This window comes from Salmo trutta, chromosome 34 (assembly GCF_901001165.1).
Source record: "Salmo trutta chromosome 34, fSalTru1.1, whole genome shotgun sequence".
Classification (NCBI taxonomy): domain Eukaryota; kingdom Metazoa; phylum Chordata; class Actinopteri; order Salmoniformes; family Salmonidae; genus Salmo; species Salmo trutta.
Genome location: NC_042990.1, coordinates 18,813,441 through 18,835,591, shown reverse-complemented (window position 1 = coordinate 18,835,591; position 22,151 = coordinate 18,813,441). Strand labels below are relative to the sequence as shown.

The window sequence follows — 22,151 nt, the reverse complement described above, 5'->3', positions numbered from 1 at the left end:
GAGTGTTTGTTCACACAGATGCTTTAGGTTGTTGAATGCCACAGATTCTAATTTCAGCCCAACAGTAGCCCTGACACTTCATTAACAGGAGTAGGCGGTTTGATGGTTTTCCTTCACTATCGGAGTTCACTTGTCAACATGAGGTGAAACAGTCTGTTATTATATAATCCAGGGTGGTTATAACTCCAGCTATAACACCAGTTATAACCTATATAAGGACACATGGTGCTCTCTCCCTATCTTTACGTTTCTCTAGGGTCTTGGCTGGAAGGCTGGTTGTTGTTCCTCTAGTCTGAGAAGGGGAGGGCAGCCGGCAGCAGACCCCCTCAGTGAGCTGGGCCGTTTTACAAACGGCCCCATGCAGACCCTGACAATAGAACCCGGCTGGAATCATTGTCTGACCTATTGTTGCAGGGGGAGCCAGAGAGGCTGGGGTCGGGTTGAGGTCCAGAGCCCATATGTCTCAGAGTAGGAATGCTGATCTAGAATCAGGTCCCCCCTGTCCATGTACGTCTTACTCATTATAATCTAAAAGGCAAAACAGATCCTAGCTCTGCAAACCTACTCTGAGAGGCTTTGCCGCCGCCCCAGCAGGCCTCCTTATTAAGACGCTATGACCTCCAAACCTCATTTACAGGTTATATTTATGTGAACTACAGTTGAGGTCGGAAGTTTACATATACCTTAGCCAAATACATTAAACTCAGTTTTTCACAATTCCTGACATTTAATCCAAGTAAAATTCCCTGTCTTAGGTCAGTTAGGATCACCACTTTATTTTAAGAATGTGAAATGTCAGAATAATAGTAGAGAATGATTTATTTCAGCTTTTCTTTCTTTCATCACATTCCCAGTGGGTCAGAAGTTTACATACACTCAATTAGTATTTGGTAGCATTGCCTTTAAATTGTTTAACTTGGTTCAAACGCTTCAGGTAGCCTTCCACATGCTTCCCACAATAAGTTGGATGAATTTTGGCCCATTCCTCCTGACAGAGCTGGTGTAACTGAGTCAGGTTTGTAGGCCTCCTTGCTCGAACAAGTTTTTTCAGTTCTGCCCACAAATGTTCTTTTGGATTGAGGTCAGGGCTTTGTGATGGCCACTCCAATACCTTGACTTTGTTGTCCTTAAGCCATTTTGCCACAACTTTGGAAGTATGCATGGGGTCGTTGTACATTTGGAAGACCCATTTGCAACCAAGCTTTAACTTCCTGACTGATGTCTTGAGATGTTGCTTCAATATGTCCACATAATTTTCCATCCTCATGATTCCATCTATTTTGTGAAGTGCACCAGTCCCTCCTGCAGCAAAGCACCACCACAACATGATGTTGCCACCCCCGTGCTTCACGGTTGGGATGGTGTTCTTCACTTGCAAGCTTCCCCCTTTTTCCTCCAAACATAACGATGGTCATTATGGCCAAACAGTTCTATTTTTGTTTCATCAGACCAGAGGACATTTCTCCAAAAAGTACAATCTTTGTCCCCATGTGCAGTTGCGAACTGTAGTCTGGCTTTTTTATGGCGGTTTTGGAGCAGTGGCTTCTTCCTTGCTGAGCGGCCTTTCAGGTTATGTCGATATAGGACTTGTTTTACTGTGGAAATAGATACTTTTGTACATTATTCCTCCAGCATCTTCACAAGGTCCTTTGCTGTTGTTCTGGGATTGATTTTCACATTTCGCACCAAAGCACGTTCATCTCTAGGAGACAGAACGTGTCTCCTTCCTGAGCGGTATGACGGTTGCGTGGTCCCATGGTGTTTATACTTGCGTACTATTGTTTGTACAGATGAACGTGGTACCTTCAGGCATTTGTAAATTGCTCCCAAGGATGAACCAGACTTGTGGAGGTCTTAAAAAAAAGAATTCTGAGGTCTTGGCTGATTTTCCCATGATGTCAAGCAAAGAGGCACTGAGTTTGAAGGTAGGCCTTGAAATACATCCACAGGTACACCTCCAATTGACTCAAATGATGTCAATTAGCCTATCAGAAGCTTCTAAAGCCATGACATCATTTTCTGGAATTTTCCAAGCTGTTTAAAGGTACAGTCAACTTAGTGCACGTAAACTGCTGACCCACTGGAATTGTGATACAGTGAATTATAAGTGAAATAATCTGTCTGTAAACAATTGTTGGAAAAATTACTTGTGTCATGTACAAAGTAGATGTCCTAACCGACTTGCCAAAACTATAATTTGTTATTAACAAGAAATTTGTGGAGGGGTTGAAAAACTAGTTTTAATGACGCCAACCTAAGTGTATGTAAACTTCCAACTTCAACTGTATATTTATAATCTTCTCTTCAGTGTAGGGTTCTAAATTAAAAATACCATGAAACCCTCATGGGTAACCCAGTAATATTCAGTTAACCATTCCCAACCTATGAACTACAAATATTGATGTCATCCACTCTATACACACACACAAGTTGTCTGTCTGCTCCAGCCCTACCTGACACCAGCTCCTTACTTTATAAACCTGATTCTATATGAGATCGTATTTAAAGTGATTCATAGGAGATCCATACAAACCTCAAGTCTCAAGGGCAGCACACGTTACTTAATAGCAACACATTACTCAACACATCACTCAACACAATGAAGTTTAATTTCAAACATGTTGAATATGTCAGTCAGCCAGCAGCCCTTGGGCCTGAGGCTTGGATGTCCTCCAAAATAAATATGACTACCGGTTAACCTGGCCTTCAACTACATTTTATGATTGGGTAATAAAAACAATTCGAGAACAAATAAAAAATTGGACATTTGACACCTTCCCCTCTCACGTCTCTGAAAGTTCTGGTTAAATTCCACAATGAACTAAACTGAACAAATATATAAACGCAACAGAGTTATTGTTCATATAAGGAAATCAGTCAATTGAAATAAATTCATTAGGCCCTAATCTGTGGATTTCACATGACTGGGAAGGGGCGAAGCCATGGTTGGGCCTGGGAGGGCATAGGCCCATCCACTGTGGAGCCAGGGCCAGAATTCGTTTTTCCCCACAAAAGGGCTTTATTACAGATAGAAATACTTAGTCAGCTGTCCGGGTGGCTGGTCTCAGACGATCCCTCAGGTGAAGAAGCCGGTTGTAGAGGTCCTGGGCTGGCGTGGTTACACGTGGTCTGCGGTTGTGAGGTCGTTTGGACGTACTGCCAAATTCTCTAAAACGATGTTGGATACTTATGGTAGAGAAATTAACATTCAACTCTCTGGCAACAGCATGCCAATTGCACGCTCCCTCAAAACATGAGACATTTTTGGCATTGTGTTGTGTGACATAACTGCACATTTTAGAGTGGCCTTCTGTCCCGAGCACAAGGTGCACCTGTGTAATGATCATGCTGTTTAATCAACTTCTTGATATGCCACACCTGTCAGGTGGAACGATTATCTTGGCAAAGGAGAAATGCTCACTAACAGGGATGTAAACAAATTTGTGCACAATCTTGGAAGATAAATAAGGTTTTTGTGCATATGGAACACTTCTGGGATCTTTAATTTAAGCTCATGGGAAACACTTAACATGTTGCATTTATATTTTTGTTCAGTATAAATGCCTAATCTGCATGATAGTTAATCTCACATGGTATTTCAGTAGTTAGTTCTCTTGCAGTAAAGTCCTGATGATGCCATATTTCACTCAGTCTCAGTGCAAGAGGCGTTGCTGCAGTACCTGGTTCGAATCCAGGCTGCATCACATCAACCTTTGACTGGGTAGTCCCATAGGTCGGCGCACAATTGGCCCAGCATCGTCCGGGTTTGGCCGGGGTAGGCCGTCATTGTAAATAAGAATTTATTCTTAACTGACTTTGCTGGTTAAATAAAAATTAATGTGGTTTGAATCAATTTATTTAAAAAAAAAGGCTCCAAACATTTCTTTAAAACACTCAGAACACTAACACATGGAACAGAACAAAGATGGGAGTTATTACAGTCATCAAGTTTCTGTCACAGGAATGAGACTAACAAGAAGCCAGCATCCCATAAAGACAGAAAAGAGGAGAGAAAGAGAGTAAGATGGGGGGATTCAATTCAACTGGAACATCGGCGCCAGAGGTTGCTTTTGATAAGGATTCAGTGGTTGTTTTGTTTTCCTGGGCAGAGTAAGAGTGCAGAGGGGTATGGAGGGTTGGCTGGGGAACGACAGCGACGTCTCTCAGCTGAATTTGGCTTTAGAGAAGTCCATCTCCGGGTGCTGCGACATGAACCTGGAACACAACGATGGGAGTCACATCATGCAGTCTGAACAGTGGAAGAGTAGCCTGGTCCCAGTCTACAAGGAACTGGTAAATGACAATAGGAGTTTGCAAGACTATTTAACTGCATCTAGCTTAAAGACAGCATACTAGCCATGTGTAAATCAGACTAGACAGGACAAACTCATCCCAGTGTTGAGCCCAGTAAGGGGACAGTGGAGGAAGCGAAGCTGGTAGCAGCAGTGACGCTGGTTAGAGATGTACGGATGTGGACATTTGGGGTGATACCAATAGCCAATATTTTCTTTGCAATATTGACCTATATCTTTGTTTTCTCACCTCCGCATCGGGAAAATGCAGATCTAATATTTTTTGCCTATTATCGTCCAATACCTAAAGTACTCATATCAGACTGACATCCATTTCCAAAGGCCTTGGATGTCTGCTATTGTGTCAAACAGTAATAAACATACAGTAAAGTCTAACCGTAGTAACCGTACCAGATCTTTAAAATAGGACACTCCCATAAACTAGAGGAAGTGTGAGGCGATGCAGAATGACACGCATATAACCAGACACAAGTGAACAACCACGGCTAACCTACCACTGGCCTCGCCTCGTCATGACCAGGACAGGAAGTAGAAGGGGTTAACCTTCACAGTGATAAGACTGTCCTCCACATCGTCTCCGACGGCTACAGCTCCTTCCCTCTATCCCGTACAGACCCCTCATCTCAGTGTAATCGTCCTACCTATACTAGTCTAGCGAGTCATACAGAGATGAAATATTTGCCAACCATCACTAATTGCACCTCAAATTGCCCAAGTCACGTTGCTAGGAAAGGACATTGTCATTGTCTGGTCATCTTTAGAATATGGAGCATGTTCACAAGACTATGTAGTATGTAAACTGAATATAACCTTGTTCTTCAATAAAAACAACACGGACATAAACTATGCAATCCACCTGCTCATATAACACAGGTTAAACAGTTGGAGACACGCTTTCCCACAAACCCCTTGGGACTGAGTGTACAATGATGGCCGAGGTCAATGGGAGACATGTTTCCTGCCCAGACACCTCGGGTATTATGACGGTAGAGGAGCAACAAGCGAGGTCAGCTCTGGTCCCCGACTCCGTACGGAAGCTGGTACAGACGTCTCACTATCCGTTTATGGCTGCAATGATTATGTAACCTGACCTTGACAGGAAACAGTCTGCTTTCAAATTCACATTTTACGGCTATGTTAAACTATACAGTAGCTACTAGAACATTTTAGACAATAAAAAGCAAAGCACCAAGTGGGCGCCTAGTGGTTAGAGCGTTGGGCCAGTAACCGAAAGGTTGCTAGTTCAAATCCCTGAGCCGACTAGGTGAAAAATGTGGCGATCTGTCCTTGAGCAAGGCCCTTAACCCCAAGTGCTCCAGGGTCGCTGTCAATAATGGCTGATCCCTGGCTGTGACCCCATTATCCGCGGGTGTCTCAGGGGAATGGGATATGCAAAAAACTAATTTCCATTTCACACCACACACTTGTACATGTGTGAAACAGGACACATATGCCCCCCCCCCCCCTATTGTACCTTTACCTGTGAGAAAGTTAACAGAAAAGAGAACATTTCCTGTCAGTAGGTAAACTAGTCAGTTCTGTGTCAGTAGTTAAGTCCCAGGGATGACTTGACATGGGTCAAACTTTACACTGTATATGTGAAGAAAAGTATTGCACTACTTAAACGTTATCATAACAGGCATGCTATATGATGGTGCTATAAGCAACGTGCTGAAAGCTACTTTTTGAGGATGTCTTGTTTCTTCTGCTCTTCAGAGGTGGGTAGACCCATGGACTTCTGTCTCTGGTCGTACATCATCTTCTCCACCATACCACGGGTCTCCCCATCCAGATCTGACAACTGAGACAGCAGGAACACACACAGAGATGGAAGAGGAGAGAGAGGGTGAGCAATAGAGAGGAGAGAGGGTGAGCGATAGAGGGGTGAGCAATAGAGGGGTGAGCAATAGAGGGGTGAGCGATAGAAGGATGGAGGGTGAGCGATAGAAGGAGATGAGAGAGATGGAGGGTGAGCGATAGAGAGGAAAGAGAGATGGAGGGTGAGCGATAGAGAGGAGAGAGAGATGGAGGGTGAGCGATAGAGAGGAGAGAGAGATGGAGGGTGAGCGATAGAGAGGAGAGAGAGATGGAGGGTGAGCGATAGAGAGGAGAGAGAGATGGAGGGTGAGCGATAGAGAGGAGAGAGAGATGGAGGGTGAGCGATAGAGAGGAGAGAGAGATGGAGGGTGAGCGATAGAGAGGAGAGAGAGATGGAGGGTGAGCGATAGAGAGGAGAGAGAGATGGAGGGTGAGCGATAGAGAGGAGAGAGAGATGGAGGGTGAGCGATAGAGAGGAGAGAGAGATGGAGGGTGAGCGATAGAGAGGAGAGAGAGATGGAGGGTGAGCGATAGAGAGGAGAGAGAGATGGAGGGTGAGCGATAGAGAGGAGAGAGAGATGGAGGGTGAGGGAAAGTTTTAATAAGTGGGAGATACATTACCCTTTTACTTTTAAATAGAGGAGACTAATCACATGTTCTCTTGCAATATACAATGAGCCTTGCTTCAGTAGCTTGGCGTTAGTTACCTTCGAGTTCTCAGGACAGATCTTCTTCGTGTTGAGTTCTGGGTCCGTGGTCACTATCTTATTCCACCACTCCATCTTGTTGATCTGAAACAGACAAGGCATGACTTACTGACTTATAAAATATTTCACGCTGAAACCATCTCTCTCAATTAAACCAATTGCAGTAAAATAAATAAAAGCATCCTGCTGAAGTACCTTCTCCAGGTGAATAGTGACCACCTTGCTGTCCTCAATGAGCCAGGAGCTCTCCTCCACCTTGACGTGGTTGTAGAGCTGGCCATCGATCACAGGAGGATGGCCCTTCAGACCCACCTTCAGCACACCACGCTGGATGTCCACCTCCACATCTTTCCCTTTCAAACGGAACTTAACATCAAAAGGCACCACCAGCTGGGGGGGAGGAATAGAGGGCAACACCCAGTTAGAATGAAGGCACCACTAGCTAGGAGGCAAGGACATAGGGAAACCAACAGAATGCCTGATTACATCTTGCCCAACACTAAACCAACCCCTAGCGACTGCAGACAAACAGATAATCAACATCCGCTCTGAAATAGAGGGAGCTGCCCATGCACGATTAGCTACACGAATGGACAGCACAAATACCTCTATAGTTAGAGCAACAAACATGCTGCAGTTAGACTTTAATATCACTAGGGAACATAGCAACACGGTAATCACTGAAGACATAGGAAATAGACTCACATCCACTTCAGACAGGGACTGTGTCCAGCGATAGTTGGCCAGGTCAGCTCCGTTGCCAGCGTTGGGTTTAATCTTGTCCTTGTCTTTCTCGTCGTCTTCTCCTTCGGAATCAGTCTGGCAGAAATGAAGGAGAGTGTGATTAATTGTCTTCAACATACATAAAATACCCTTGTGCTGTAAACTACGTGCATCAGTTTTTCCCCCTAGTTCATTTCCCAGGTGGGACGCCCCGCCTATACGATACAGCTCATTTATCTACTGAGGCATCCCAACAGAGTCTCTTACCCCCTTGTCTCCCTTCTCTCTCCCTTCCTTCTCAGCTTTCTCAGCTGGAGCTACTGCATTAGTGGCCTCTTTCTTCTCCTCTTGTTTCTTTTGCTGAAACCAAGACATTAAATTAGCGCATATAAACTTCACCAAGACAATGACATTGTTAAATCTAGTGTGTATAGTACATCAATCAATCATTCATAACTGACAATCCGTTTCTCTTACCTGGTCGATGTCAGACTGAAGTCTCTCTGCCTCTTCGTCTGTCAGTTCTTTGATTTTGGGCTCGTCGTCTGCGTTCTTCCTCTTCTTTTCCTCCTCTTCCTCAGCTAGCTTGGCAGCCCTCTTTGCCTTCTCTCTCTTCTCCTTCTCCTGCCTCTTCTCCTTCTCTCTGTGGGCCTTCAGGGCAAGACCACTGTGGTGGGCAAACGACTCCTTCACCAGCTGGGGACAGAGGGGTTGTCACTAGGTAACACAGCCACAAAGTCTTAAACCCCTCACATTTCTACAATTTCTCTTCTTAAAATCTGATTTTAAACCTTATCCTAAACCATACTGCTGACCTTATGTATAACCCTAACCTTAAATTAAGACCAAAAAAACACAGTTTTGTTTTCATAATTTTTACAATATAGCCAATTTTTTTACTGTGCTATCTAGTGGAAACCGGACAGAGGGGAAAAGGGGGAGATTAGACCGATTAACTACTTCAGCAGTTCTGCATCTTTTGACATATGCATCTATGTTATGTTTCACTATATTGGATCACTCCGCGGCGGAGGGATACATCCGAGGTGAGGATTTACAGATTTACTCCAGTGTACACCTGTGTCATGGCTGGGGTCCGCCCCTATATATAGACCCCATGACCATGACACACTTCCATTTTCTCAGTGGACGTCTGTATGGTTTGAGGTACAAACCTTCTGAAGCTCGCTTGGTAAGTCACTGGTAAGTGGAATATCTTCCTTGGAAGTATACTCACTGGCTGTTTGCAGCCTGGAGCAGTTGGCCACATGGCCAGCCCCTCCTCTTGAGTGCTCCACTCGCTGTGCGTGGTTGATCTGTATCTTCCGCTGTGGTTCGTCGTACTTGTGTTTCGTTAGTGTTACCCTACGACTCCGTGTGCAGCCATTAGTACGATGGCTTTTGCTGCCACAAACTGTAATTTTCCGAACACAACTTGCCCACTGGCTTGTTCTATCTGGGTGTTGTGAATTGTTTTAACATGCGGCTTTTCTTCTTGTTCTTTCCCCTACAGAGTGTAGGAGTAGAGTCGGACCGTCAGGAGGTTGATGACGACAGCTGTTCCCTGTTGGCCAGTGATCGGCTGTTCCTGGGGGACGATGCAGGCACTGTTCACCACCGTGAGCAGGGCTACCAGTCTGACAGGCCATCAGAAGCCGGCAGCGGGGCTTCATCGCCCCCAGCGGCTCGAGAGGCTATGAGGAGCCTACTCACTCGGGTAGCCACTGCACATCAAACTGGTGGACAGTGATGACTCTCCATCTGTCCCCATCTCCGCTGAGTTCCACGAGGCCTTGTAGGAGAGCTGGGCCTCTGCCAGGGGGGCGCTTCCGACTCACAGCAGAGTCTGGACCATGGAGTTATGTTGTGGGCTCAGAGCCACTTGGCCTCCGGGAGTACCCGACCATGGTCACCATGATAGCTGCCATGGTCCTCCTGGACCAGGAGATTATAGGGCAGAACCTGCGACTGAAGCCGGGACCCCCCCCGAACGGCACCAATGGTCCATGTTAGGACTACAGAGGGCGTAATGAACACCATGCCGAGTTTAAGGGCACCGGCTACAACCGCGACATACCAGTTGCCCTGGTGGTTGTTCTGCTCTTGGTGCACTGTTATTGAGGTTGTGCCTGAGTCATGCAGGGTGCAGTATGTCCTCGTATGGACCCCGGTGGGAGGAGAACATCTCTCCGCCCCAACCCCTTATTCCTCCCGAAGGATCTGTCAGACAGGCATGTGAACATCCCTTTTATCCTGTCTGCTTACAACCCCCCGGCAGTGGTGGGGGAGTCTGGGCCTCCCTCTGGCATGCTGTGCCCTGTGCGGGCACTGGCAGCCTATGTGGAGCGGACACGTCAGTGGGAACAACAGACCAGCTCTTTGTCTGCTATTGTGAGAGAGTCCTGGGGGCTGAGCTATCAAAGCAGAGGCTCTCACTGGATCGTGGACACGATTACGACAAAGTACCGCCTGGCTGGCAGGCCAGTGCTGGGATCTGTGGTGGCACATTCAACATGAGATGTGGCTGCGTCCTGGGCTCTACTGAGAGGACTGCCCCTCGCTGAGATCTGTGCAGCGGCCAGCTGGGCTTCCTCTTGCACCTTTGCTAGGTACTATCGGGTAAATGTGGCACCTCCCTCTGCGGTTGGTTCAGCGGTCATGGGCGTCGCCTCCTCTTCCGGGGACTGTGCCGGGACCTCCCTTCCACATTGACGGCCCCTGCGTCTCGGTCCCGCGCTGGGACTTCGCCGCTGGCTGGCCAGGTCTGTCTAGCACCGACTAATCTGGTATGGGTATCCCAATATATTGGAGTGATCCGATATAGTGAAACATAAAAGGTTACGTATGTAACCATGGTTATGTGAGCTATATGGATCACGCCAATCGTCTACGGTGCTAGAGGCACCTCAAAAATGATGTAGAGAACGTGTGTCATGCCCATAGGGTCTATATATAGGGCCGGACCCCAGTCGTGACACAGGTGTACACGGGAGTATATCTGTAAATCCTCACCTCGGATGTATCCCTCCACCGCAAAGTGATACCAATATATTGGAGTGATCCATATAACTCACATAACTGTGGTTACATAGGTAACCTTCGTTCTGTTATAGCTTGATCACACCGATAGTAGCCTTGGTCAAAAGAGTAGGCAGCATCATCTGGATATGTGCGCAACAAAACTTCAACATTCACCATCTGCTACTATTTCTGTCAAGCCGTCTATGCATACAGTTTGACGCATATGTTCGATAAACATATGCACCACACAGAACGCACTGCAACTGCCTCTGCAACGCAATGCTGAAAGGCAAGGTGTCCCAAAATGCTATGACACTGTCGGTTTGATCGAGGCGTTAGGTAGCCAATTCTGGACTCACCTTCTCTGGTGCTCCTGCCTCTCCACCCGTGAAGAAGTCTGTTTTACGCCGGAGGAAGCTGAAAAACGTGTTCACTAACTGTTGGGAGAATAAATATTACATTAGAGATGATACATAGCCAACCTGAGCCTTAAACACGCCTATTTGCTATAGCTTACTAATGGTTACCACACCACCAGCATGCCTAAACACAACTAACTAGCTAAACTGTGGTTAACGAATACACTACTGGTGTGAAATTTAATATACGCAACTAACATTAACTACAGGTTTGTGGTGCCATATTCATGGTGGAAACGCTGGACACTTTCCCATCCCCATCATATAGCTAACGTACATTAGCCGGCTAGCCAGTTGTTTTATGATGATTTTGCTAGCATCCTAACAAGCTGGAGATTACCTCTTGTACACCTCCTTCATGCTGTTGTGCCATAACAAGCAACATCCCGTCATACTTTTCATCATCACCCATTTTCTGTCCTAATGTACAAACTTGAGTAAAATATAATTTGAAATGCAGGCTAGCAGGGAGCTAAAATGGAGCAATGTGAAGTCACGTTGCTGTGCTACTTCCTGGAAACAAGCACCGCCTTGTTTCTAAGCGAATTAAAAGTTAGACGCAAGCAAACGTTCAAGATGAGTCCAACCTTTTGATTGGCAAACCAAACAGCCAATTAGATCGTGTTAGATGAACGGCTATGGCGTGATCAAGTTTTGACGGTGTGAAACCGAGTGCAGCGGGGAACCAAATATTCTTGACGAGAAATTAGTGTTAGATTGATGGCAAAAAAAGTATTGGTAATTCATTATGACATAATTATCGTATATTCATGTCATTTCACTATTATACTTTTTTCTTAGGTTAATCTGTTATACATTTCCATTTGAATGAATTAAAATGTATTTATGTACAGACATTTTCACTTGCAAACACGATTTATATGCTCAAGGATTACTTTCTGATTCTGAACATCTTTGGTGCAGCCATTATATCTAATCTCCCCACCTCTAAATTGGCAATGACCCTTGTTTGTCTTCAGAAATCCTATTGAAAATGTTACATTTAATAGTTGGATAACATCATTCTAATTTGAATCCTTCATTTATTAACAGTGATCGTGATTTAGCGGGAGATATCTCTGATGGATAGGTGTCAATGGCCAACAGCTCAATGTTCCATTTTTTGACCCAGATAACATACTGTATCTTGGCGCCATGACTGAACTATTCAAATATACTGAAATAAGGGTCACAGTGACCGCCACACAGTGTTATGTTGAGTGATATGCAACATGGGTGGAAAGATACATTTTTTCTAGGTTACCTAGCCTATTTGCAAAACACATGAAAGGCCAAAAGAAAGTAGGCTATTGATAATGAGAATAAAATGATACCTATCTACATGATTAGGATCTAGGCTACTTGTGTCATTATTTTCCTAAAATTATATTGCTCTTTGTCAATACCAAATGCTGATATCCTATGATCCTGAGTTTCCGTTTACCCCTTAACTAGCAAGAAATAGAAGACTGAACCAAGGCTGTGTGTTGGGGTGGTAGTCTGTATGGGAGCATTGACCCCGTCCTTGGTAGTCAGGTCAACATGATCAATGTCATTGATCTCGTAGTGCAGCCGGCTTCCTCACGTCTCTCCCTCCCTGCAGGCCAAATGTCACAGTTGTATTGAATACGCCCTATCACCTCACTCCACGTGGAGAGAACCTAACGCAGAGAGCAGAGCAGTCCAGGGTCACCCTGTTGTTCTCAGGTGTGAGTGTGTGTGGTTTGAGGGGGAGGGGTCAATGCTGACTTGTCACACACAGATCAGAGGAGCGTGTCCTGTCTACCTATAAATAAGACTCGGTCCACTGGAGTTGTCAGACAGTCAGAGCTGCTGATCATACTGCTGGACAATATTTCAAAGAGAGAATGTGGCTATTCTCACCTCTGTAGCATAGCTCTGTAAAGCCTCTGCACTGGGGACATCTTATCATCTATTGATTGATTGATACTTTATTGTTCCTCAAAGGGGAATTCTCCATGATGTTTCCTCTTGAAGAGATGAAGACCACCTGTCACTGTTCAGGTTACCGGGAGCAACAACAGCAGCCTCACACCATCCTGTACAACATCCTGAGCCGGGCGGACAGTAACTACAGCAACAACGACAGCCTGATCAACAACAACCAGGTGAACCAGTACAACTACAACAAGATGATTCCTCACAACTGTCACTGCAAGCAGCAACGGGCGGTGTGTCTGAAGAACCCTGAGGGAACCTGTCAGATGGCGTCTGATGTTCTGGTCAAAACCATCTGCTTCATGAAGAGTTTACCCTCCTTCAGTCAGCTTCCAGTGGAGGATCAGCTATCTCTGCTGAGGGACTGCTGGGTGCCCCTGTTCTCTCTGGGCCTGGCCCAGGAACGGACTGTGTTCGAGGTGAAGGATGTTCCACAGGCTAGCATGCTGAGGAGGATCCTCCTCAACGGTCAGGGGCCACAGAGTGAGGAAGAGCAGGAGGTGGAAGATGAGGGAAAGATGTTTCTGCCCACCCTGGCTGGGGTGCATAAACTCAGATCCTGTCTGAACAGACTGTGGACTCTGGATCTCAGCCCAAAGGAATATGCCTATCTGAAGGGAGCTATGCTGTTCAATCCAGGTAAAGATCTTATTCTAATCTTCTCAGCATGCTATGATGTAATGTGGAACTCCAAATCTACCTGAACTGGCATTGTATTCATTTCATTTGATGTAAATATTTGAAGCAATCAATGCCATAAATCGATGATTATTTAATAATCGAACATGACAAATACGGCAAACAGCTTCACTCTTTCTTCTGGCACGTCGGTGTTGAACTACTGATGGTGGAATACTATTGATTTGACATTACATTTCCCCCACTTCCTCTTAACAGATATCCCAGGACTAAGCACCACTGTACTCATCAACAGTCTCCAACAGGAGGCCCAGAGAGCTCTACAGGAGGTTGTGCTGACCCTTCACCCAGGAGACTTGGGTCGATTCAGCTGCATCCTACTATCAACCTCTGACTTACAGACTATCAGCCAATCACTCATCACAGAACTGTTCTTCAGACCTGTTATTGGTCAGGCGAATCTGTTTGATTTGTTAAGTGAGATGCTGTTTATTAGACAAGAATAAAGCTGAAAGTGTGTGTGTATGGTGTATCTGTTTGAATTATATTTTAGGGTATTTTCTAATATGAACGTGAAGAATGCAACCAGGCAATAAAAGTTTCATAAACTAAATGTTTCTGTTTATCCTCTCTTCTATACACACATTTAATCATTGTTCTATCATTCACTTTTGGCATGTATCTGACAATTTATCAGTGGTGTGATAAAATAAATAAATGAAGTGAGAGCAACGGTATTTTGCATTGATCGAATAATCCTGTAATATTGTACTGGCTCTTAAGCATGATATGTACTCTGGCTCCTACCTGTGGTATTCTACCTGTAACTACAAGCATCTGTTGTGCTGTACACTGTACAGGGTATGGAATGGAAAGTACCAACAATCCCTTGAGTGACGTGACCTGGGAAACTCACCAATGCATGATAAGGAAGGCTAGCAAAATGCAGCTTGAGACTGTGTATTAATACTCCAACTAGCTCAACAATGTGTCAACACTCATATTTCCTGTAAACCTACCTCTTATAAATTTCCTGTCTATGCCCAGGACCAGAATGACCTGTTTTTGCCAAAGATAAAAGTTATTCCCAGGGGGCACAAGTGAACACCCTGGTACTGGTACTGGTACTGTGCACCTGCCAAAGATATCTGTGTACATGTGGGCCTGTTCAACAGGGCAAAACATTACATTACAGAACACTCAGACAAAAATGTTTTAAGTAGAATAAAACATATGCTTGCCATCCATAGTAGAATAGATCTTTCATTTCAATTCGCAACCTAAACATTTCACATCACAGAACCCTCATTGGTTCGCACAGTCTGCATGTTGTCAGAGATTCTTCCATTTCAATACATCAACACAATAGAACTGAGTTGTAGATAGATTGGAAGAGTACTGTGTGTGAGTAACTGGCTGATTCATGTCCAGTAATGCGACGGGAAAAGGCTATTTAGAAAGAATGAAAACACAGAAATACACAGGGCTTAATGTCAACAACACACACAAAACATGACTGGGACTCTTCTACTGGTGAGCTAGTCACAGGTTCAGACATTCTTGCCTGGAGGATTTCCATTTGTGGCTTCCTGAAAGATTTATTTATTAACAAGTCATTCATTTAGACATTCTTAGAGAGGCGGATCCTAAGTTCCACATAAATCCACTTAGTCTCATTGTACATAAGTCTAATTTTAGTTAAGTGGAAGTTCGAATTTTCCCCATAGAGAGCAACACAGTTCATTTATACCAGCCACAATAAAACAGAAGACAAAATGTGCAAGAATAGCATGGCATCAATGCCTTCACAACTTAATTTATGCATCCATTTAAAAAAAAGAAAAAAGTTTGATATAAATCACAGAATTGCACACATTATACAATTTAATTTCAAGTATGTAGTCATCGGCGTCTACAATGAGATCATGTTAATCATTAACCAGGCCACATGCTCGCGAGAGGTTTTGGACCCTAACCAATTTTAAAGCAATACAAACATATTAGGATTACCGTTATGGGTAACACTTCACTTGACACCCAGCGTCATAACATGGTCATAACCATGTCTTAATATGTCATAACAACTGACATAACCTTTTAAAAATATGATCATATCCCTGTCGTGACACATTGTGCGTTATTTTATGGCTGGTTATGACACCTACATAAGATTGTCACAACCTACCACACAAGGCAAAACATTCCATTACACTGTTGACATGTAGGCTATGTTCTATATTGTGTGTGAAATTGACCATATTAAATGATCACTGTAATTGCACACAGATTGATGTCAGGCATGCACTTACCCCAACGCTCCGTTGCTGATGACTGGGATGAACGCAGATGCAGATTTCAGGAGCAGGACAAGACTCTCTTTTTAACTGATGACGTATATAACAGCATGTACGTGATAGGTGACTTATAGGATTATGATGGTCATAATGCTTCATGACAGTGTCAAAAATAGTATTTTCTACAAGATACTGTTATGACACTGGGTGTCAAGTAAAATATTACCTTGTTAAGTACAGGAGTATGATATTCTCTTGGCATCAAAAAGCACATATACAATTGTATTTAAAGTCACCAATACGTTAACAATAACATTCATTGTCTTTGAGGTGTTCCTTCCTCACCCGTTCCAGGTGTTATTTTGGCCTCCAGTACCTTCCAGGTTAGTTCATGGTGTCTACAGGTTGCACTATAAAACCGTTGACCAATCACGTGTGCGGTTATCTATCTTTCGCGCGTCAGTTTACTTTACCAAGTCCCTAGATGTGAGTACACTACCTTGAAACTGATTCTTGTGTCAGTGTTGAAGTGAGAAAGCAGGTCAGAGGTCCGGCAGCAGTGGAGAGTCGAGTTTCATATCAAAAGAGCTCGTTGTTATTCAAGGGTAAAGGAACACACCGATGTAATTGGAGGGCAATAAGAGGAACGGACAACAGAACAGGGGAGCTGCTGGAAGGGTTTGGTAAGTAAGTCTACAGTGACTTTCCTATGAGACAGACCAACCCCCAAACAAGGGCGCAATACGCCAGAATCAAAGACACATTCACTGCCCTGGTTAGATTATAATCCTTCAGTATACAGATGACACGATTCATAGCATCGCCTTCAAAGCAAAGTCATGGTCTTCGGAGGAGTTTGCAGACGCATAATACTCCTCCCACTTCATTTAACATAGTGCAATTCTCAGGCTCCTTAAAGTTTCCAAAACAGAGTTAAATAGAACATATAACAGGTGTATCTATGGATCCCAACCTCTTCAGCTGGAGACTGGTGAGTAGCTCCATGGTATCAGCGGTGTTGAAGATGGATCATCATGTTCTGACTGAGGTCCCGGGCAGGGGCATGCCAAACACAGACATCTGATGTTCAGAACTTTCTGCTTAAATCAAAATATGATAAAGGCATGAGATATAGAACAGACAAACGTCACTGTCCACGCAATGTGGAAATGTGTCTTTGGCTTCATAGTTCCCACAAAAATACAAATGACATAAAAACTCAAATCAGGAGTACCTCGACATCAAGATCGTTAACGTAAACTTACAACAACAAAAAAAGTGTGCAAAATGCAGTTTGAAGTCCACAGGTTTAGTCATATACACACAATTGGTTCAAGACCATCATCGTCAAGAACAACTCATCATCTTCATCCCTTAAACTGAACTCTGGACCACGAAGTCAGTTCCACTCATAGTTCCTCTCTAATCAGAGACTGATTTAGTCCTGGGACTCCAGGTGGGTGTAATTAATTATCAAGTAGAACAGAAAGCCAGCAGGCTCCGGACCTCGTAGCTTAAGAGCTGAAAACGCTGCTAAATGAACACAGGGGAAACACTGCGATTTCAGTGAAATATCGAAGGACTCTAACCCTATCATAACAAGCTCTTAATGATGACTACAATAACACTGTGCAGGGCACACAACATACAGTACCCACGTCAAGTCTCTTACCTGCTCCACTGTTCATCCTCATGTTCCTGGCGTTCATATCAGAATCTGTCTCCTTGGATATCTGGATATCGTAATCATCTTTGAGGTAAAACAGAGTGACAGTCAACTAACAGTGTAATAACAAATGAAAGCCCATGAAGTATTCCTTCAACAAGTACGTAAAATAGGGGAAAAGCGGTTGTTTATCAGTAGAGGTGTTGCTTACTGTTATTGCTGATGGTTGATGTTTGGTAGTTGCTCATGGTTTCGTTTCCGCTGTCGGAGGTTCTCCTCTGTGACCTTTGGTACGGAGGTCTCTTCTTGCTCTTCCTAGTGCTGATCCTGAATGGATAGGATGGATTAAAATAGTATCAACTTTATTGTCCATTTTACAAAAGGAAATGTATTGATTTGCTGTCACTTTCCCAACAGCTTGCATGCACACACACACACACCTGTTGTGCCATTGATCAAGGCAGTTTAACACTACCGGCAAATGTCAGTGAATGGTAGCTACCTGATGATGCCCTTGACCAGTCGACCTTCTGCGTCCTGCTCATCAAGCTGATGCTCCTCGGCCAGGTCACTGATCAGCTGGCTGATCTCACCGGTCTTCTTCAGGAACACTGAGTCCGAGGTGCAGTGGGCCAGCTCCTCGATCTGGTACTCAGAATACAGCTCCAAAAGCTTCTGGGTGATCAGAGAATCCACATCACCCATGCTCAGATCACCCATATCCCCCTCATACCAGGAGTAGGATGGAGGGCTGTACCGTCTCCCTCCTCCACCTCTTCCATTGTGTAACGGAGGCCTGGTAAGGACCACCGGCTCCTCCTTCATTCTGGGAATGTCCACTTTGACCCCTCTGATGTAGATGTCCTCCGACCAATCAGAGCCACTACCCCCGCCCTCCTTCCTGGTTTGGGGGTCGTTGGCCCCAGGGTGGCTCTGGAGACCCCGGAGGTTGACCTTCTCCTGATCGTCATCTGGGGACCTCCCTGTGGGACTGGGGGCCAGGATGGTGCTCCGACACACCATGTAGAGTCCACAGGTCAGCACGCTGCACACCCAGTTCTTACAGCTGCCTGAGGAGGAGGGGGCACAAGGACCACACCCTTGATCCCCTGGAGGAGAGTCCGCTGTTCCGGGGATGAAGCCGATGGTCTCCTCAGCTGCCTTGCTCTGCACGTCCCCGCGGTGGGCCTTGTGGTGGGTCCCCTTGGGACCCTGGTGCCTCTCCTCCACCGGGTCCACACATCGCTCTTCATAGCAGGACTCCTGGCTGGTGCTGCTGCCCCGGTAGAAGAGATGGTTGGGTTCCTCAGGGACGAGGCCGACCTGGCCCCCTGGCTTTGACCAAGGTCTGGGGCACCCTGTGATGCTGCTGGGCATGGTGGCTCACTAGAGCCAAGGCCTGGGAAAGAAGACGGGGAATGTGGGGGAGGGCAATCCATTACATTAATGGAGGAAATATGTATGTTATTTTTTTTAAACATTGCTTAATCCTGTCATAATAAGCAGCGGCTTCAAATAGAGAACAAAGTAGCCGTGAATCAATAGACAATACTACATAAACATTAAGTCTATGTCAAATGTATGCTGCAGGCCCACGGCATGGAAAACTAAACCCCTTCCAAACCGACCAACAATATCAATCACCACATATCCCTTAGTGCCAAGCAGTTACCCAACTGGTTCTATAGGGCTCAAATTAGTTGTTTTAAAATCAGTGAAACACAAGCAGTTTAAATACAAAAACTGCTCACACTGGTGCACGTTTCTGTTCTAGCCCAGCATTAACACACTTGATTAAACTAAATCCAAGGCTTGGTAATTAGATGAGAAATTGATTCAGGCGTGTTATTGCTTTGGTAGGAAAAACATTTGCAGCCTGGGTCTCCAGCACAAGAAGCCACGAGGGGTATTGAATTAGTCAGCTAACTTGCCTAAATATTCTTAAATAACTTTAAATGTTTTATATAAAGAAGCTTGAAACGGGGATGGCCTAATTGACTAAACAACCAAAAACACATATGTAAGTTTATCTTTCTTAATGAACCAGAAAAGCTAGTTATTTCTAGTTGTTGATTGAAGTTAGCTGGCTAACTCATTGATCCTGCTTTGTAGTGTGCCCCTCTGGCCTGTAGTGTGCCCCTCTGGCCTGTAGTGTGCCCCTCTGGCCTGTAGTGTGCCCCTCTGGCCTGTAGTGTGCCCCTCTGGCCTGTAGTGTGCCCCTCTGGCCTGTAGTGTGCCCCTCTGGCCTGTAGTGTGCCCCTCTGGCCTGTAGTGTACTCCTCTGGCCTGTAGTGTACCCCTCTGGCCTGTAGTGTGCCCCTCTGGCCTGTAGTGTGCCCCTCTGGCCTGTAGTGTACTCCTCTGGCCTGTAGTGTACCCCTCTGGCCTGTAGTGTGCCCCTCTGGCCTGTAGTGTGCCCCTCTGGCCTGTAGTGTGCCCCTCTGGCCTGTAGTGTGCCCCTCTGGCCTGTAGTGTGCCCCTCTGGCCTGTAGGCTACGTTCAAAGAAAGTCAACAGAGGCCATATGGAAGCCAGGATGAGGACGGTGTCCTTTCAACGTAGGCCAAAATGCAAACAAATGTGTCATAAGGTGAATGTCATCAAAATACTTTGTCTGATAGACTATGCGGGAGGGTGACTAAAACAATGTCCTGATCAGATGTTTGATGAAAGCAGGGCCGGGCCTACTTCATACAATGAAAGGTAACTAGTGTCATATGCTGAGACGCAGAACAACTGGTTGAAATGGACGACGACTTTTCAGGTCATCTACAGCCTTTTGTCAACCAAAAAAATACAATAACTGTCAAGGTGCTACTTCCAAAACACATATCTAATCAACTTTAGTTCCATCTGTAATGGATACCTTAAAATAAGTGACACCTGGGTTTATTAATTTGGCTGTTTTAGCGTTTCCATGTGTTCAGGCGATGTCTTACTCACGGCATCCGAGGGGTGATCGCGGTTCTCCACCGAGTTTTCTTCCGAAAGGTTATATTCCATAAAGAGCAAGAGTTTACATTTTTATTTTATATATATATATATTTCAATTGAATTACCCACAAAAAAGACGTGGCATAGTTTCGCTTCACAAATGCTTCCTACAACAGTTTTCACCTGCGCGACAAGGTAATAAAGCGAGAGAGTTACTCCAACCAAAATCTATCACCGCAGTAAATTCGTTTTTAGGCTACTTTAGATATTCAGAGTTCGCTCGTCAATAGCTGACCGACGGAACGTCCTAGGGTGATATCTAGAATCAGATGACGGTAGAGAGCAAAATACACCTTTTGTTTTTACCGATAGTCGAACTCTTCCCTTAACAGGGTCGAACAGAAGGCAATATTCTGTTTTCTGGCGCTCAGGTGGTTTGGGGACCGTCGTAAAAGTGCAATACCGGTGATTACATGTAAGCAAAAATATATATATATTTTTGTTCTCATTGAGGAGGGTTAGCCCTATGAAGATTACACACAGGTTTCTGCCTTTCTATGGAGTTTTTGCGAGCCACATCTGCATTGCTTGCTCTTTGGGTTTTAGGCTGAATTTTGTATAAGCACTTTGTAAAAAAAAAAGGGGGCTTTATAAATACATTTGGCTTGATTTGATGTGGTTTTAGATGTACACTGTGTGTACAAAACATTTTCTACTGTATTATTGACTGTATGTTTGTTTATTCCATGTTTAACTCTGATGTTGTATGTGTCGAACTGCTTTGCTTTATCTTGGCCAGGTCGCAGTTGTAAATGAGAACTTGTTCTCAACTAGCCTACTTGGTTAAATAAAGGTGAAATAAAAAAATGTATAATCACTGCTGTAACAGGATAACTATTTGTAGGAAATCAAACAGGACGAACTTGTAGATCTATATACAGTGAGGGAAAAAAGTATTTGATCCCCTGCTGATTTTGTACGTTTGCCCACTGACAAAGAAATGATCAGTCTATAATTTTAATGGTTGGTTTATTTGAACAGTGAGAGACAGAATAACAACAAAGAAATCCAGAAAAACGCATGTCAAAAATGTTATAAATTGATTTGCATTTTAATGAGGGCAATAACGGTGAGGAATCAGCCCATACATGACTCACATACAAATTGTGGATGGAAACATGCTTATTGTTAGATGCAAAGTGAAGTTTGTGGTTATTGTGTTGTAGTAAAGTGTACTTACGCAAGCCTCAGGGCTGAATTCCATCCATATCCAAGAAGTATCGGTAATTTCCGATTGAGCCGACATATGCAGCAGCGTTTACTGTGAATGCAGTCGCCGTGAATGAGGGAACATTGCCTTTAAATTTAAATAGAGCGATCTTGAATCCACTCCGCACAGTGGATTTTGACAGGGAGCGATGACATTTTGGAAGCCATTCATTGTCAATGGAGGGAAGGGAAGTGGCCAGGGGACCGTTGCGCGATGTGGGCGAGGGATGGTGAACAATGAGGGACCAAAGTTGGGGAAAGGTGAACTTTATGCAAATAGGCTGCTCTGCGACACTATTGACCAATCTAAGCTCACTATAACTTCCAGCCCCTACTGGTTTGGCTGTTCATACCTATCACTATCTAGCCTGCTTGCTAGCACCCACACGA

General features: G+C 44.7%; 3 protein-coding genes across 7 annotated transcripts; 1 reads left to right on the top strand and 2 right to left on the bottom strand.

Moving 5' to 3' along the window:
- Positions 1-3,838: 3,838 nt before the first annotated feature.
- On the bottom strand, positions 3,839-11,526 carry LOC115173745 (nuclear migration protein nudC). The gene is made up of 9 exons (XM_029732108.1): positions 11,342-11,526; positions 10,942-11,019; positions 8,039-8,257; positions 7,829-7,921; positions 7,544-7,657; positions 7,034-7,228; positions 6,839-6,922; positions 5,996-6,114; positions 3,839-4,215 (listed from the first exon to the last, which is right to left on the bottom strand). The coding sequence occupies exons 1-9, from the start codon at positions 11,411-11,413 to the stop codon at positions 4,164-4,166; spliced, it is 1,026 nt and encodes a 341-aa protein (XP_029587968.1). The 5' UTR covers positions 11,414-11,526; the 3' UTR covers positions 3,839-4,163.
- Positions 11,527-12,806: 1,280 nt separating this feature from the next.
- LOC115173744 (nuclear receptor subfamily 0 group B member 2) lies at positions 12,807-14,212 on the top strand. Its single transcript, XM_029732106.1, has 2 exons — positions 12,807-13,599; positions 13,858-14,212. Exons 1-2 carry the CDS (start codon positions 12,981-12,983, stop codon positions 14,103-14,105), a joined length of 867 nt encoding a protein of 288 aa, XP_029587966.1. The 5' UTR covers positions 12,807-12,980; the 3' UTR covers positions 14,106-14,212.
- Positions 14,213-14,799: 587 nt separating this feature from the next.
- Positions 14,800-20,933, bottom strand: LOC115173743 (keratinocyte differentiation factor 1). Of its 5 annotated transcripts, none has more exons than XM_029732104.1 (5): positions 20,859-20,933; positions 18,062-18,958; positions 17,771-17,886; positions 17,566-17,643; positions 14,800-16,993 (listed from the first exon to the last, which is right to left on the bottom strand). In XM_029732104.1, exons 2-5 carry the CDS (start codon positions 18,934-18,936, stop codon positions 16,926-16,928), a joined length of 1,137 nt encoding a protein of 378 aa, XP_029587964.1. In that variant the 5' UTR covers positions 18,937-18,958; positions 20,859-20,933; the 3' UTR covers positions 14,800-16,925. The 5 variants fall into 5 exon arrangements, with proteins under 5 accessions (XP_029587964.1, XP_029587962.1, XP_029587961.1 ...); XM_029732102.1 differs by having other exon boundaries at positions 20,498-20,917; XM_029732101.1 differs by having other exon boundaries at positions 20,502-20,917.
- Positions 20,934-22,151: the final 1,218 nt, after the last annotated feature.

What these genes read in the sequence shown, in the direction of transcription:
- LOC115173745 (XM_029732108.1), bottom strand. Translation starts at nt 11,413, where the DNA reads ATGGGTGATGATGAAAAGTATGACGGGATGTTGCTTGTTATGGCACAA. An exon ending in AGTCCCTGTCTGAAGTGGAT is followed by an intron (nt 7,229 to 7,543) that starts GTGAGTCTATTT and finishes CCTCCCCCCCAG; the next exon opens with CTGGTGGTGCCTTTTGATGT. An exon ending in TCTGTCCTGAGAACTCGAAG is followed by an intron (nt 6,115 to 6,838) that starts GTAACTAACGCC and finishes CTGCTGTCTCAG; the next exon opens with TTGTCAGATCTGGATGGGGA.
- LOC115173744 (XM_029732106.1), top strand. Translation starts at nt 12,981, where the DNA reads ATGATGTTTCCTCTTGAAGAGATGAAGACCACCTGTCACTGTTCAGGT. An exon ending in AGCTATGCTGTTCAATCCAG is followed by an intron (nt 13,600 to 13,857) that starts GTAAAGATCTTA and finishes TCCTCTTAACAG; the next exon opens with ATATCCCAGGACTAAGCACC.
- LOC115173743 (XM_029732104.1), bottom strand. Translation starts at nt 18,936, where the DNA reads ATGCCCAGCAGCATCACAGGGTGCCCCAGACCTTGGTCAAAGCCAGGG. An exon ending in CTGGTCAAGGGCATCATCAG is followed by an intron (nt 17,887 to 18,061) that starts GTAGCTACCATT and finishes CTATCCATTCAG; the next exon opens with GATCAGCACTAGGAAGAGCA. An exon ending in ATCAACCATCAGCAATAACA is followed by an intron (nt 17,644 to 17,770) that starts GTAAGCAACACC and finishes TTTACCTCAAAG; the next exon opens with ATGATTACGATATCCAGATA.